At 38.6% G+C, this 16,788-nt stretch overlaps 1 protein-coding gene across 1 annotated transcript in view; it reads left to right on the forward strand.

Moving 5' to 3' along the window:
- TULP4 (TUB like protein 4) overlaps positions 1-16,788 on the forward strand; it is a 157,560-nt gene that overhangs the window by 86,586 nt on the left and 54,186 nt on the right. Inside the window, exons 3-4 of the mRNA XM_082047906.1 lie at positions 13,400-13,528; positions 13,845-14,006. Coding sequence (XP_081904032.1) covers positions 13,400-13,528; positions 13,845-14,006 — 291 coding nt within the window. The remainder of the gene's footprint in view (positions 1-13,399; positions 13,529-13,844; positions 14,007-16,788) is intronic.

A 16,788-nucleotide genomic window follows, 5' to 3' on the forward strand; every position in this document is an offset into this window, starting at 1 on the left:
TTAAATCCATGTTGTGTATTTACAGTTTTAAATACTTTAGTAAATGTTTGCTCCACAATTTCTTGCAGAACCTTGTCTTATTGCCTAATTTTTCTGGTTAATATGAACATGTGGGGCTTGTTTTTTTTCCCTCAAAGGCATCAGAAATGATGCAGATCAATAAATAGTAGAACAAACAAACAACAAAACACCAAAAAAACGACAACACCCCAAGGTTTGTAAGGAAAATGCTGAATTGAGGGCAGGGGGCATGAATGTACACTACTAGTTGTGTACGTGGTCTAGAGTCCTTCTCTGGAACTATCTAAAACAGAGAGACAGAAGCCTTAAACACGGAGAGTGCCCCAGCCTGAAGAATAGGAAGAAGGCTTTGTAGTGGGAGGAAAGCTGCAATGACTTGGTGTAGAAGGCTTGGTAGCACAGACAGGGGCAGGCTCTTAGGTGGGGTAGCACCGGGTCGCTGTTTGAAATAGGTGTTTTCAAGTTGGTAACTCTTCTAACTCTACTATAAGGGTGTTTGACAGAGATGTAGAAATTGTCAAGTTTCATGTTTAAGTTGTTTAAATACTAATACTTTTTCTTTGAAACAAAGTTTCCTTTTTGATTTAGGAGACTTTTCACTGTTGGAAAAATTTGGTAGCCACCTGCCTCTGCTTCTTTGCTGTATTTAGCCATATTAGTTCTCATTTTATTGAAAACCTGAAAGGAGAACAGTTTGCATGGAGACTTTCATATGACAGGAAGGAAGGAGAGGGTATCTGGATAATGTAGAAGTAGTGCATAGACAGACTTGCTTGCCTAAATATAGTTCATTCCTTCACTAGGTTTTTTGTCTCGATCATATTCCAGATGCTCATCAACAAGCAAGTGACTTGGGATAGAAAACATCTGCTTATTTTGCCTGGTGAAGCTTTCTTAAGGATTTTACTGGGGCAAAGAACAGAAATGTGTATACTTCTTATTGCTTTTTCTTTCTGGTTTTTTTTGGGTGATGTGAAGGATAAACTGTCTAAACTATAAAAATTACTTTACAGTCATGCAGTGCTTATAAGCTAGCTGGCTCAGGCTCTTGGATGTGGATCAAGCAACTTTCATCTCTAGTCTGTGGTTCGTATACTGGCTGGGTTGTTAAAGGCTGAATATTGTTGCTCTTTGGTTTCTGAGAAGTAAGCCAGTTTTAGCTCAGTTCCTTGAAAACTGCCTTCTGTGCCACAAGTAATCAATGTGTTTGTTAGTATTTGCATTAGATGGGGTCAGCTATTGTCCTAGAAAGTCAAATGTGTGTTTCCTGTCACACTTAGGGCCGATGATCTGATAGCCTCACGTTGACCCTTTATCCCATTAGGGTGCCTAAGGATTACATTCCCAACGGATAGTTCAGCCCTTTCAAGTGCATTGAGCAAATACAGGCATTTTACAGTTCTCTAGAGCTAGCCTTCTCTGCAGGGTTTCCTTAGCCTGCTTTTTGCTTTGTCTTCAAGGCTAAAAACTTCAAAGGCTGTCGTTGTTCATAAACGGTGCAGTCCAACAACCAAGGGTCTCTTCTGGTTGAGGCTACCTTTATGCCACAGCAGTAAAAAGGAATAGCAGTGATTTGTGCTTTCTGGGGTTCTCCACTTTGCCTCTTGCAATCCTCCTGTTCAAGCATCTGATTGAACCCCTTACTTATAGCTCCCTTGTGTTCTGTGGAAAGTCAAACAAGAAAAATTATTGATCACTTTCCAGCTGTGTCACGGTACAGTTTTATTTCATGAAGAAATAAGAAATGGAGATAAAACTGCGTACAGGGGTTTGTTCTGAATACAGTTGGTGCAGAACTGCAGGCCAGACAAAGCACGATGGCGTTTTCAAAATCAGCTCTTTGGCATTTCTTGGAGTATGGCACTTCTTTAGCTCGTGTTCACATTGTCAGAAATTTATATCATATCGGTTGCAAATTAGGTGGACCAATATATGTGAAGCCTGAATCAGAGCCTCCGTGGGGGCAATATATATTAACAAAGTAATTCTTGGTAGGTATCTATTGTCTTATTTACTGTAATACACCAAACTGAATGTTTTGCATGCAAATATTGTGACTTTTAGTTATTTGTGTTGCTAATTTAGATTTTCCTGTTTGTACCTTTCTGTCCTGAGAGGTGCAGGTGCTGAGTGGCTGTGCTGCCCCTTCTACATTCCCTGTTTTACTGCCGACTCCCTCCCTGTCATTGTTAGCCTTGAAAATAAATGCTATTTCATTTTCCACTTTGCTTTCTATGTCTGTCTCAGCAATTACACAGTTGCCTCAACAGCTGCTTCAAATGCCACTAGCTGAACGTTGTCTAAACAAACCCACTCAGGGGCAGCCGGCAGGCGAGGGGTTCAGGTGGTGGCCTCATATAGTGGAAGCTAAAGTAGGTGTCCTACCTTGACAAGGTAATGTGGGGGAATTCCATCCTTCTCACAAAAGGATTAGGGATGCACAGTCTTTGTGGGTCATGCAAAGACAGCCCAGGCAGTCCAATGAAGATCATACAAATGCTTTCTTTTCTCAGTTTCTGTGGCTAATTTATGGTCAGTGATATTCCTCAGATTGCCAGAAATGTTCTACAATTGCGTGTAACTCACACAGAGGTCTTACTGTTGGACTTGATGATCAGGGTAACGATAGCTGAGTATTTCTCTGGGAATGTGGGATAGTAAAATAGTCCCAATTTGGCAGTGAAATGCTCAGCTATACCATTTGTCTCCAGTTTGCCTCATAACTCACCTTAATTGAATTAGTGCACTAGTGCACAGCACGTATCACCTGGGTGTTCTTAATAGATTTGAAGTGTTGATCTGTGCTCTTACTGAAGTTTGGATTATTTTTACTTCCTTGCGTTTGGAAAAAAAAAAAAACAAAAACAACAGGTTGAAGTACTGTAGCTGTCAGAGAAATAATCACGCTTGGACAACACTTTTTGACACTTGCCTCTGAATTTTAAGGTCCTTTCTGTTTACATTGCTGACAAAAAATCTAGTTTTTTCTGCAGTTCTTGAAGAGTGAAATTAATATTCATGGAGAGGCCTTGCACAAAGCTTTTGCTGCAGTCAGGTTCCATTTAAGACTTGTTTGGAGCAGTGTTACAGTGATTTCAGCTAAGCAGGTACAAGCTAAGTTGTAGTCTGCCCTGTAAAATCATCAAGATAGGCATTAACCAGCTTCTGGTTATAAAATCTCTACCACAAATGCTAATTATGAGGATCAGAAACCTGGAATAATGTTACTTAATTGCCATACTGTATGAATTTGAATATCCAATAAGTGGAAAAATCAGCTTTTGCCTTAGTATATTTGATATAGACAGATCCTCAGTATGTGGTCATGAGACGCCATTATTTTTCTGACACTTCTCAGAATAGACTCCCAAAGGTGAAGAACTTGTAGTACCTCTCTTCTTTTTGTTAACTGGCACAGTTCTAGAAAATAATGTTTATTAATGAGATTCATTTAAAGTTTCCTAGAAGTCGAAGTGGTTTTTTTCCTTTGAATAATGTTCTTGTGCATGCTAGTATACATGTAAAGTTATAAAATTATATTTCACTGTTATATGAACAGTTCATCAGGAATTTTTAACCACCAAACTAGATCTAGTATAAGGGAGAGTGTCTCTGTCATAGTCACTTCACTGACTTTTTCCAACAATTCATTACCCTGGGGTATTCCCAAACAAAGATAGCATTTACAAGGTGCAAAGATATTACTGGAATTCCTAAGTAGCTACTGTTGAGAGAGCAGATTAGAGCTAATTCATTTAGAATAGCAATGGTTTTCATAAATGTTTATTGTTATCCTGTCTCCTCTGGGTTTGGTTTGTTTGTTGTAATTATTTGGTTAACCATCATTTTGGATATAATGCATAGTTCCAAGCAGTATTTTGTCCTTGATTACATATTTTTAAAAAGAAGAGACAGAATAAAATCCATAGGCTCTGCTATAGGATGTGTGTCTGCATCCAATATTTTTTTTGTATTTTTAGCCAGAGAAAAAAGACAGAAAGAGTTTTAAATCTGTCTTATGGGGGGTGTTGTGGTTGTTTTTTTCTCCCCGTTCCTTGGAACTTCTAACAAAGATGTGCATGGTCTCCAAATTGTGTGGTGATGGTCTCCAAATGTGGTGATGATGCAAAGGTGGATGTCAGTGAGTGTTATTCTTGTTTTTAAAGCTTGAGATTCTTTTACACTGATCTTCTTCTTTTACACAGCCTAAAAGTGAATGTAACTGTGGAGGTTGTAAAATGGTTCTGATTTATACCAGACCTCAGTGAAATGAGCACTAGGCTCATGGACTTTTTAATTTAACTTAGGCTAAATACCAGAGAATTTTAAATCTGGTCCTTTTTTTCTTGTGGGAAAATATTTGAGTGTAGATGCCCAAACCCAAGGAACTGCCAGCTCTGCACAGTTATTGCATGTGTCTTATTTTTATTAATAACAGCAATGGACCTTTCCTAATGGTATGCATCAGTGATTTGCTAGAAAGGGTGAGAACCGTTTTGCTCTGAGCAGCCTGATCTAGTTGAAGATGTCCCTGCTCATTGCAGGGGGCTTGGACTAGATGACCTTTGAAGGTCCCTTCCAACCCAAACTATTCTATGATTCTATTTTGATCTTAAGGCAAAATGGTTGTTCATCTTTAGCTAGAATAGTTGTCTCTCTTTATTGTGTTGTTTTTATCTGTACGGAAACAAGAACAAAGTGAGATCTTTCTTCTTATAAAGGAAGGAGATTATAGTACTATTTTATCCTTTGCTAGTCCTTGTCAACATTCAGTTTTGATTTGGTTTTAGTGAACTTGTGCTTGCCTCTGTGCTTCTAGAGAGTATGTACAGGCAGTTAAACTGAAGTATCTCACAGGGATGCTTAACAGCAGGAAGACCCTTAACAGGAGAAGTAGTAGTGTACATGCTATAAAGGAGTTTCCCTCACTGAAGTGAGCATGACATAGCTCTAAAAAAGATTTTTCTGTGGAATCAGGTATCTTTTCTGTGAAGGAGCTTTTGGGACTTGAGCATCCTTGGGAGATGAGCAGATCTCCAACCTTTTCCCTTCCAAGAACATAGTGCATAGGCACCTTGTGCATGTGGGCGATTCACTTCAGGCCCTCACTCTTTTCATACCGTGATTCTTTACCTTCAGATTACACCTATCTATTTTCAAGTAGCCCGTGAAAGAATAGTTGAGAAACTTATTCAAATGAGAACTGGTAGGAGTATACCAACATCTTGTCATCCATGTTAGGTTCATATTGCGTGTCAGTTCCATTTCTCACATGCAACTTCCAGTTCTGACAAGCGGCCTGTCAGAGATCCCCAGCTGCTTCAAACACTTTTATTGGATATGCCTTGGATACAGCTAATTTCTGGGTTTGATTTTTTTTTTTTTTTTTTTTTTTGGGTAAATGTCCCACAAGTATAGTTCTTTGAAGCCACGATTAAACACGGTGATTCCAAAGTGAAAATACTAATTCCTTTGGGACTGGTCCCATGAACCACTTCATTCATAAGAGGATAACACTTCTTTTTACCTGTGAGGGTACTGGGGATGCTTTCCTCTAAGGTAGGGGATCAGATGGCATGTTTTGAGTTCTGTAAATGTATAAAATGGTTACATGGCAAGTCCTTGGGGTTAATAGACTTGGGGATGTATTTCTTAAAATGAAGTGTGTGACTTAACATAAGGAGATTTGTAAAACTTTAGAGCCTTTCTGAGTCCTCGTCAGTTTACTATCAAGGCTCCTAAATGTATTCAGTGAGATGTTGACAGTCTAGGTATTTTTAAGAAGACATCTTACTCACACTAAGTACATTCCCTCCTCAAAGGAGCTATCAAAACAAGATTTTCTTGCAGTTGCCTATTTGCCAAAATCATCCCCTAGAGTTTCTAAAGGTCAGACTGCCTTCCATTGGGAGCTGGGTGCCAACTGTATGATACCTTTCCGAAATAGGTATATGTGGTGGGTTGGATGCCAACTCCAAGATAAATTTTAAAAATAGGCATGTGTGGCATTCGTCTGCAAAGCAAATATACAAAACTTGCTGGGGAGCGTCAACACTCTTCCCAGCGGGTGAGCCACCAGACTGTTACTTGCAGAGCTGCTCCCACGGAGAGCGGGTGAGCGCTGGGTGAACAGTTCCTTCCCGTGTGCTTGCTCAGAAAGATATTGCTGGTAAACTGCACTGGTCCTGCCTGGCCTTTTTTGCTTCTTTATGCAGCTGAGCAGATGATCTGAGTCTTTGTCAGCCTGATGTGTGCTCTGAGCCTTACAAACACCAAAGAGAAAGGGGAAAAAAAGCAGGGCAAGCATATTACACAAAATGGCACAGAGCTTCTAATGTATCCTTACATTGTACTTACCTTTAGTGCCTTACCTGAGGTGTTTGAGTTAGGAATGTAGTTCCTTTGGGGTTGGTTTTCATGTGAGGGCCACAGAGAAGTCTGTGGTCAGAAGAAGGTACAGAGCTGGACACGGACCATTCAGGTCAGCACCTTGTTGCTGGTCTAGCCTTATCTCTGGTTTCAGTCATCACAAGGTTAGGTCCCCCACTGATGCAGATGTCACGCTTAGCTTATTGATAATGTTATATACCATGAAATCAGATATCTGGTTTAAAGGAAAAATAAAAAAGGCTATCGAAATTGGGTGGTTGCATGGACTTTTTTTGTATTTTTAAAATCCCATAATTAATAGCTTTTACGTCATCTCACACAACAATGCTGTTATATTTGTTTAAATAGTATATATAGAAATTCAAGCTCCTTTTCAAAGAGCAGCAAAAGCAAGATGACAGCTTTTTTTCAAGGAAAAAGTAGGATCCTGGGGTGAAGGGTCAGACCTCTAACATGTGAGTGGCAGTGGAAAGTGCTGCTGGCGGCAGCACCTGAAGCCCTCAGGGGTGGTGAGCAGGTGCTGTCGGGGCGGTGGGCAGGTGCCACCAGCACATCTCAGCAGTGGCCACAGCTTCTCCCATGCCAGGGGGCAGGGCTATGAAAGGACATCCATCCCTCAGATAGCTGGAAGCAACTCCAGTCCTTCCAGGTAGAGTTCATTTTCTTATTATTTAGACTAAAGAAACACAAAGAATTTTAATGGTGTTTTCTGTCTCCAAGAACTCATTTGCTGTTCATTTACCCACTGTGTAACATGCAGCCCCTATTGTGAGTTGGCAGTTTTTCCCAATAAATGTAGATACTATTATAAATTTGTCATTGTTTAACTGCAGCAAATGTTATTAATAGTAGTAGTTTCTTCTTAAAAATAAACCCTTGATCGATATCCTACCTTGGAAGCTGACAGCTCCATATGCAAACAAAGCACTTCCACCTGGGTGTGTTGTCACTGGAAACAAAATGTCAAAGCTCTGCGGGTGTGGGAGAGGCAGGGAGTGTATGGTTAGAGAATGCCATGTAAGACAAGTAGGGTAGGAAGGTGGGTGTGCCACCCCAGGAGGTGCAAACTAGCTGTCTACTGTGTCTGCGGATTTTTGTCATGGAAAGAAATGAAGGTCATAAGGTGAAAAAGATCAAAGTAAGAAAAATTGGAAACAATCTGTTTGCAGCATGATAAATTAGGAGAGAGAAACTTGAATAGCCTGTTTCTAAAAAATACTAATATTTAAAAAATAGTTAAACTTTACATTTTGTTGAACTAAACATATGCAGAACCATTTAGAACCAAGCATTGGTTATAGGTACAGTGAGAAGCAGCAACTTGTTATCTGCAACCCTGCTGCTTATTTTGGGCACCTGTTGTCACTTTCAAATTACATTTCAGTTATAAAAATCCACTTTAGTTAACGAACTTCAAGTCAACAAATGTACAAAGTTGGCACAGTTTCCTCAAGGATTTAATAGTGATATGTGTTCATGTACTTATCCACGTTATATGTAGGTAGTGTATACATACATTATACACACACTTATATATATCTCTATATATATTATGTAGGGAGACACTGAACTGAATTAGCGATTAAAGGTGGTTATTGGTTTCTCTGGTCACTTTACTTTTATGTCACATTTCGGTTCACCTCTGTACACTCATCTTCTTTCTTTGATAGATATACTTACTGATCTCTTCATCTTTGTTGCCTTTAATAACCCATAATGGGTGCCAGCATGTTGCATGTACCATATGGACGTATTTCTCTATACTTGTAACCATGAATGAAGGTCAATCTATGTATTAGGGGATTGCATAATAGGATTGCTTGGTACAGCAAATGGATGATGCTCAGTGATCCGAGGTACATTGTACAGTCCCCTTTTCCAGTGCTTTGTTTCAACCCTTATACATTCCTTTAAAAGCTTAGTACTTTCCTAAAAGCACAGGATTGGAAGAAGCTTTTGAGTAGCATCCTTTTTGGGGGGGAAGAAAGGCCAGCAGTTCCATAGAATGTATTGTATATGTTCAAAGGAGTTATAATGCATCACATCCTGTGCACCCTGCAAAGATGCCTGTTTTGCTTGTAGTTTCAGAAATGCTTATGCCAGAACATGTCTCTCAAGGTGGAGCAAATTGTGCTGCAATCAAAATTTGCCATCAAGCATTCTCTACTCTCTGTTGCTGCAATAGTGCATCTGCAAGCACATCTCCATTGCATATGTGAAAATGAATGCTGGAGAAGACCTCTGTCTTTAGAGCATATGCCTGCTCCCCAGTAAAATGGATAGAAGATCAAAGATTAAAAAAAAAAATGACTCACAGTGACTCACTGCAGTGTATCAGTAATTAAATCTATCTACATTTGTTAAGGAACTCTAGGAACTAATTGCCTAAGTTATTTATTCATTTTTTCTAGACGTTTGTCCCTTGCCTCTGTAGCAGTTGTGTACTGCATGTTTTAGGAACTACAGATAAAAGGTTACAGTAATGACTGTTGTATGACATTCTAGATTAAGGACTTCTGCTCTTGAAAGATTGATTGGTATAATATTTTCAGTCACCTCCTTCAAAAACTGTAATGAAGTTAGAAATAACAAAATCTCTCAGAATGCTTTGGATTTTAGCAATCTTTTATTGTGTTAGAAAATGTGAAAAAAATAATTGAAGTGTCAATAGCACATAATGAATCACCAAACCTAGCTTCTGTTGGGAAGAGGTCACATTTACTATAAATCACATATATGCTACTCCAAAAACTGCAGTTACTCAAAATTTCTTGTCTTAAGATTTTCATAAATAACATTGCTAGCTGCATGATGGTCTTTCTATGGCAATGTCTTTCTAAGAAACTTGGTCACTTTCTGGGCCAGTGACTGATTAGGCTTTGCAGTAGTGGACCAAACAGCATTAGAGTGAAGAATAATGGAAATTTTAAAGGATTAATTAAGTGATCTTAAAAAAAAAAGTAAGTGTTGTTTGTTTTTTTTTCAGTTAGAATAACACAGGTGTTTCCTTTGCCATAAGACAAGGCCTTTTCCAAATAAAGCATCCATGAAGATAAGAAGTACAGGGAAGTAACTGAGTTTCCTAAAGTATAATTTGTGTTTGCACAACATTTTTAATAGATATATGTTATCAATTTTTTCATTCTTGATTACTCACAGAATCACAGAATGTTAGGGATTGGAAGGGACCTCAAAAGATCACCTACTCGAATCCCCCTGCCGGAGCAGGAACACCTAGATGAGGTTACACAGGAAGGTGTCCAGGCAGGTTTTGAATGTCTCCAGAGCAGGAGACTCCACAACCTCCCTGGGCAGCCTGTTCCAGTGTTCTACTACCCTTACTGAGAAAAAGAATCTTCTCAAATTTAAGTGGAACCCCGTGTGTTCCAGTTTGAACCCATCGCCCCTTGTCCTACCATTGGTTGTCACCGAGAAGAGCCTGGCTTCATCCTCGGGACACTCACCCTTTATATATTTGTAAACATTAATAAGGTCACCCCTCAGTACTCCACAGTACTGGAAGTGAATGCACAGGTTTATCTCCCAAGTGTAAATTAACAATATTATCCTTTTCCATTTTATACTTAAACAAGTTTTTTGACACTGAAGATAACAAATCCTCACATATCTTTAATTTGTGAGGAAAATAATTTTTTAAGGTTTTAAAGTTTTGCTGATTCTGCTGTTTGCAGCATTATAATATGCAGTCAGTTCTTGGAGAGAGTTTGTAGCACCTTTAGGATTAATTAAATTTAATTCCTGAAAATCAAGTTGTGAATTGATCGTCATGGAGAGCATTTGCCTTTACATTGTACTGAATATATTAGGGCAGGAGTGCCTTCAAGTTTTATTAATGGGAGATCATTTCCTGTATGAGATAGCAGTTTAGAAGCTGATTCATGTCTGTGATACAATTTTTTTCTAGAGCAGAACGAACACAATTTCCAATTTTTATAGTATTTTTAAAAGCCACAAACAACAAACAAACCAAAATAATGAGGCCATATACAAAGGCTGTGTGGACCACAAACGATCCACAGACAACTTTCTTAGGCGCACCAACATTTTTGCTCTTTCAGTACAAGATAAAACAGTTTAGCCCTTCAGTACCTGTGTGAAGTTGCTAAGTAGGAGGAAGAGAACCATAAAGGCAGAAGTAAAAATGGGTCCTCTGTGAGTTGAAGCTGTTAGTGAAAGTAATGATATCTTTGCATTTATGGGTTAGCAATAAAATTCCTCTTTGCAGAGGAGTAATTCAAGCTTATGCGTTATTTAAGTGCGCTATCAATGGGGCATGTTTTCCTATGCTTTACATTTCAGCCAATGTAAAGCCAAAAGTCGTCTTAGTACTTAGCGCAATCCTTGTTGCCTTATCTCTGTTTCAGTATGTTAAGTGTCTAAAATGAAATTGGAAATACTTAAGGCAGCTGTGGACTCAGCACCTGTAGTCAGATGTTAAATGTAAATGGTGGAAGCATCTTTAAAATGACCTCATCAAATGATAACATTTGCTCTGTGTTTAAAGAAATTGAATTTTCAAATTACAAATTGGCTTCCTTATGGGCATTTTATCAGAAGGCATATCTAATCATTGTCTCACTTTCATTTGTGACTATAAAGCAGTAAGTTTATTTTGGAAGTTACTAATTTGTATCTAATTGGGATGGAGGGAGGGATGTTCTAGTTAATCTTGTTTACATTCAAATATACCCTGTATGTTTTAGCACATCCAAAGCAAGACAGGTTGTACAGAATTTTAATCAAAATTTATCTTCAAGTTTTAACAAGATTCCTATTTAAAATAGAAAAGCAACAAATCACGTGAAGGTAGCTGTTGTCACTTTGCCCATAATTATTGTCATTAAGTCAATTGGTATGTCTAATCTATAAAATCATATGCTCGTCTCAAATCTTTGCCAGACAGAACAGGGAAACTTTAAGGCTGGTAGTAGCACCTTTGATGGTTCTAGCTAAAGAACATGTTATTTGAAGAATTACTTTCATCTTCTGTTCCTAAATTTTCTCTGGCAATTTATTCTGTATGGTCTATGAAATGTCCAACATGGGCAGTGTCTAAGTATTAAAGGTCTGGTTTTTGGTGCTGATAAGTACCTTCCACTCTATTAATAGTCATCGTTAGCCTTAGCAGCTCCCAGCCTTTAAAGAAGAAGATTTTTCAGTGTTACCCTGGGGGTTTTCTTCACTTCTTTTGTAATACTATTAGGCATTACTGGCAAGTACAGTTAGGTCGTTGTTGCATTTTGCCTCAGGGTGGATGAAACGATGGCTCTGTGCATGGGAGATACACCAAAGAGAAAACAAAATTATGACAAATCTGTGCTGTTCTTGTTTAGATGGAAGGGACAGAGCAAACCCTCTACCAAGTATATCTGCTTGCGTTACTATGATGGAGTATTTTATTTGCTGCTCTTCCAATAAAAACTAAAAAAAAAGGTCAGTGTGTAATGTAATCCATCTAGTGGCATGATAAAGCCTACCTGACTGGGACAGGACTAGTGACCTGGAGTGCAGCTGCAAGGGTTATAATTAAGTAGAAACAGGTGTTTTTCTGCAAAATCTCAATGGAATTCTTCTTAGCAGCTTAACAACAGGGAAGTGGTTTGTCATATATCTGTATGATCTTTACGTATACACGAAGAAACAGTTTTCTTGTGGTTGTTTAGTAGTTCAAGGGTTGATACTTCAGGCTGGCAGTACTGGTTCTGAAGTTCTCACCCTTGGCACTCTGTCGATAAGCCTAGCACTCACTAAATAAGTGTAAGATCATCCTTCTTCAGTTGTCAAGTTTAGGTTTAAGGTATGCATACTTATATCCTGATTCTGAAAATGATTGCTGATTTCGTTGTGAAGCATGAAGGGTCTGTCTACTCAGAGCTCATTTTAGGACCATAATCTTTAGGAGGATCAGTCCTTCTCTGTAAACAGCAAAATATATTTCAGAAAGTCTTCTGTCTCTTTTGATATTTAATTGTCTATTTAGATTTATAAAGAAGCATCATTAGAGCTGGATGCCCATTAAGTAGTTAAAATAACACTCTACTCATTGATTATTTAATAGATGTTTTCTTTGTTTGCATATGCTGTGTCTCTGTAAAATAACTGGGGGGAATCTCCTTGTATATGAAAATAAGCAACCCGTATATACCTACATGTTTTTGAAACAAAACTAATTTGGAAAAAAAGTTTCTAAGAAAAAGTCACCAACAGAAGCTAAATGGTTTTACTGCTAATTTCTGCTCCAAGCACTAGGATGACAAGCTTTTTTCAGTTTTATTCTGAGGTCTCAAGAGATATTATATTTGTTAAACTGATATTAATTAGAAATGAGAGAGCAATTTGGTAGATTTAGGCTTGATTAAATTCTTCAGAAAAGCCAAGATAGCACTAAGCCAGAGAGAAGACCCTAAAATGGCTTTGTATTCCTTCTGCAATCAGTAGCAAAGCAACTTTTCTATGACTTTTTTATTTTTTAATAATTTGGGGCTCCAATTCTTTTTCATGTCCCTATTGATATGAGTATTCAAATTCAGTCTGATACCAGTGCACACAACTTCATTTGAAGTGAGCAAGAGGTGATGATTTGACATACACTCTGACACTCTCTGAGCTGACGATGTGGGAAATCATCGGGAGGAGTGTTGGATGGTCTGTGTGGGGCCTCCTGTTTGCTGCTTCTGTAATGAAGTCCTGCATTCCAGCGTGCAGTCGGATTTTACTGAAGGCATGAGATGCCTTCCAAAAAGCCCTGATGGTGAGAAATTGTGCATTTCCTGACAGCCATGACAAAACAATTCCAGCTGTTCTTGAGAGGCGCCTAATGCTGTGCTGAAAATTGCTGTTTTGTACATCTTTGGGATTTAAATGTGGTGATGTTTATTTTGCAGTATTGTTTAACTGGTTCTTGTTAAATAGCTGTTAGCACAACATGTAGTTTTTGTAATGCTGTTTTTGTTTGTAATCTTTTAAGGTTGTGCTCGTGAGATGGAACGAACCATTCCAGAAATTAGCAACCTGCGATGCAGATGGAGGAATATTTGTTTGGATACAATACGAAGGCAGATGGTCTGTGGAGCTTGTGAACGATCGGGGGGCACAGGTTGGTATGCTTGTTTTCTCTGCAGTCGAGGGTGATCAAGCCCTGAGAGGCAAAATGAAGAGGACAATGAATGGTGCTTTATACCTTCCAAAAAGCACAGTAGAAAATGAAACATTTCTTTATTTGAAGGAATATGCAAGAATTGTCACAAAGACACTTTGCAAGGAAAGTTGCTTTATCCAATAGCAGTGATATCTGAGCTACAACTGGGCTAATAGTTGCCCTGTCTAGTTCTGTGCAGTGCTACTTTTTATTAAAACAATGAAAAATTCGTACATGGCCCATATATCTATTTTCTTGTCTTTGATATGTTAAGGTAAGCGACTTTACATGGAGCCATGATGGGACTCAAGCACTTATCTCCTACAGAGATGGATTTGTGCTGGTTGGTTCAGTCAGTGGACAAAGACACTGGTCTTCAGAAATAAACTTGGAGAGTCAGATCACCTGTGGTATATGGACTCCAGATGACCAACAGGTAATGGGGCTTTTAGAGGTATTAATTGTATTGCTTCAATATGCTATAGAATACACCTGTAAAAAGTTGTTAAATAAAATGGTCACTTTGTAAGAACCTCAAAACTGGTGTTCCCACAGATAATGAAAATTTAATTTGTTCTGTCATTCTCATTAGGCAAATATGAAAACGTACCAAGTTACCTATTGTCATTAGGTTTCACCCTGATTCACACGCAGTCTTATTCAAAGTTAGTCGAGACAGGAATTTGTACCCCTAATTTGTTGATACAACTATCTTGAAAATGCATTTGAGCAGAGATACAGCCTAGACTAGTAAACATCTGACTGTTTATTTCTGTATACACCTGTCCAGTCTGCACTTGCTGCAAAAACGGTTCCAGTGACAGATATGGTTATGTTTGCCTTCACATGAGCAAATGGATCCCAAGTGACTGAGTGACTCTCAGCCTTATGCAAACAACATAATTTAAAAGAAGGCCATTTTTCCAATGATTGAGTCCAAAACCTGCTGAGCTTTGAAAAATCCAGTTAAAAAAATATTCTTTGCTGGTTTTCTAATGAAGCATATGATATTGGTTTCATCACCATTTACAGCAGGGCTTGAGCTAGCCCCATACATTTTATTTGCAGAATTTACAGCGGCTCTTTGCCGTTCACTGTTGAGCTTACTGGAATGATCTTTCTTTCCACATGCTTGCTGTCATTATGGTTGATGTGCCTATAATATAGTACTGAAATAACTGGTGAGAGTAGAACAGTGCAAATAGAAACTGTGTTACGATCACAACTGGATTATTTTCCTTCCTTCATTTTACATTGCCATGAAAAAGTACAGGTTCAAGACTCAATGGACGACCAACTTTAATTTAGAATACTGTAAATCCATACCAGATAGTTATTTTTGGAATTGCTAGTGGAATATGATACTACTAATAATATGCAGTTCTGCAGCAGCATCTAATAATTTTAGAGTGCTCTGTAAAGAATAATGAATTAATTATTGCAACACTGTTCTTTAAAGCCAGGGAGTCTAATTGCCTCTTTTTGAATCTGGGGTAATAAATAATTTACTCAAGATCAAGAGGAAAATACAAGCAGCAGAGGTAGGAGGGGAAACTAAGATCTAATAACTCTCGGTCTTATGTTTTAAACATGAGACTATCCCATTTGACTGATACTCAGTTGTTCCTGCTGTATTTGGAAATATCTTCCCTTGAGTGTTTAATTTGGAGTGACTGACTGCCTTTAATTCAATTTAGCCAATATGTTTGTACTTTCTAATCTGGATGCTCCATAAGTGGTTATTGCAGAAAACAAACACTTGTTCGGTGTCCAGATAAGCACATTCAAACATAATGGCCAATTCCAGCTGGGTGAAAATCACTTGCTTGAGTTATGAGACTCTGCTGCTGACAAATTCGCCAAAATAGAGACCAGAATCAGTCAAGGGTTTGATCTTGCTCTGCAGGGTTCTCCAAACTGTGGTGTTTGCATGTTAATTGATGGTGGATCTTTGTACTGTTCTCTGGAGTTGGTGGGAAGAAGCGATGTTCTAACATGTATTTAGATGTATTTGTCTCTGGAGGCACAAGAAAGTATGATTCACTGATGTTCTGGGCAAGAGACTATGCTCAGTTCAAACTAAAAATAGCAAATTGGGGGGAAGGACATTGCATATATTACACACAAATAAGCACATACAGAAACGGATACCCCTACTAGCTTATCTCATCTAATTTATCTCCTGATTTATATTTGTGCAAATGAGAACAGAATATTATTTAGTCTAGAGTAGCTTCACCATCTTCTCTATTGCCTAATGCAATCTATTTGTCAATGCAGTGAGTGAAAGATAAAAGTCAAAATTTAAATTTATATTTTCATACTATTCTCTTTGTCACCTCTGTGCCACTATGAACATTGCTAGTGAAAGTATTCCTGGAAAACAGTACACTCTATGGTCCGATGACCTTTAATCCAGTTAACTTGGAAAGTTAAATTTCCAAGGGGAACGTATTGTTCAGCATCAGTTTTCTATGGTCCTGATAAAAATTTGCCTAGTATACCTTGTCTGTTCACCTTACTCTTCTGTTGTCTTTCTGCTTCAGCCCTCTGCTGCATGCATCCTCCTCTTCAAGTCTCATTTTCCATCTTTTTTTCCCATCTGTCTATTCAACACCAGTGACCTTGTCACCTCCATCACTCCTTGCCACAGCTCTGTGGCGGCCCTGCAAGGGGAGGGTTATTTCCTACCACCATCTTTCTGTTGGAGGCAAGAAAAGGTTAGAGCTCCCGTATTGCCAACCATCTTCTTGCTTGACAGAGCCTGTGTGGCCTCTGGGTTTGTGTCCTTGCTGTGCTTTGACACAGGCTTGTAAGGAAAACACCCAAGGTAGTGGCTGATGCCACCTGTGGTTGAAATTCTGTAGTTAATGATTCCTCAAGTCTTTTGAGACCCTAGACATGTGATGAGAGCTAGAGAGATGGCCAGTCCCGTTGAAACTGAGTGTGTATGGTTGCTTCTTTTAACTGATTTGGTACATACTTTGCCCTGAGGAAGTTATTGGCTGATTTAATTAATACTGGTGCAACTGTTCCATGTTTTCTTTTAGGAAGAGAGTGGTATCATTCTTCTGTGGCTCTGTAGTTTTCCAGGATTTCTTGTGCTATCCTTGTCTGTGGGGGCCAGACTTACTGTGAGTCATAGGACAGTTGATACAATCTGACTGCAACACTTTCTTTCTCAGCATCGTATGCTGTCAGATGATCATCTTCTTAAG

The sequence above is a fragment of the Streptopelia decaocto genome (assembly GCF_964273445.1).
Source record: "Streptopelia decaocto genome assembly, chromosome: 3".
Lineage (NCBI taxonomy): Eukaryota > Metazoa > Chordata > Aves > Columbiformes > Columbidae > Streptopelia > Streptopelia decaocto.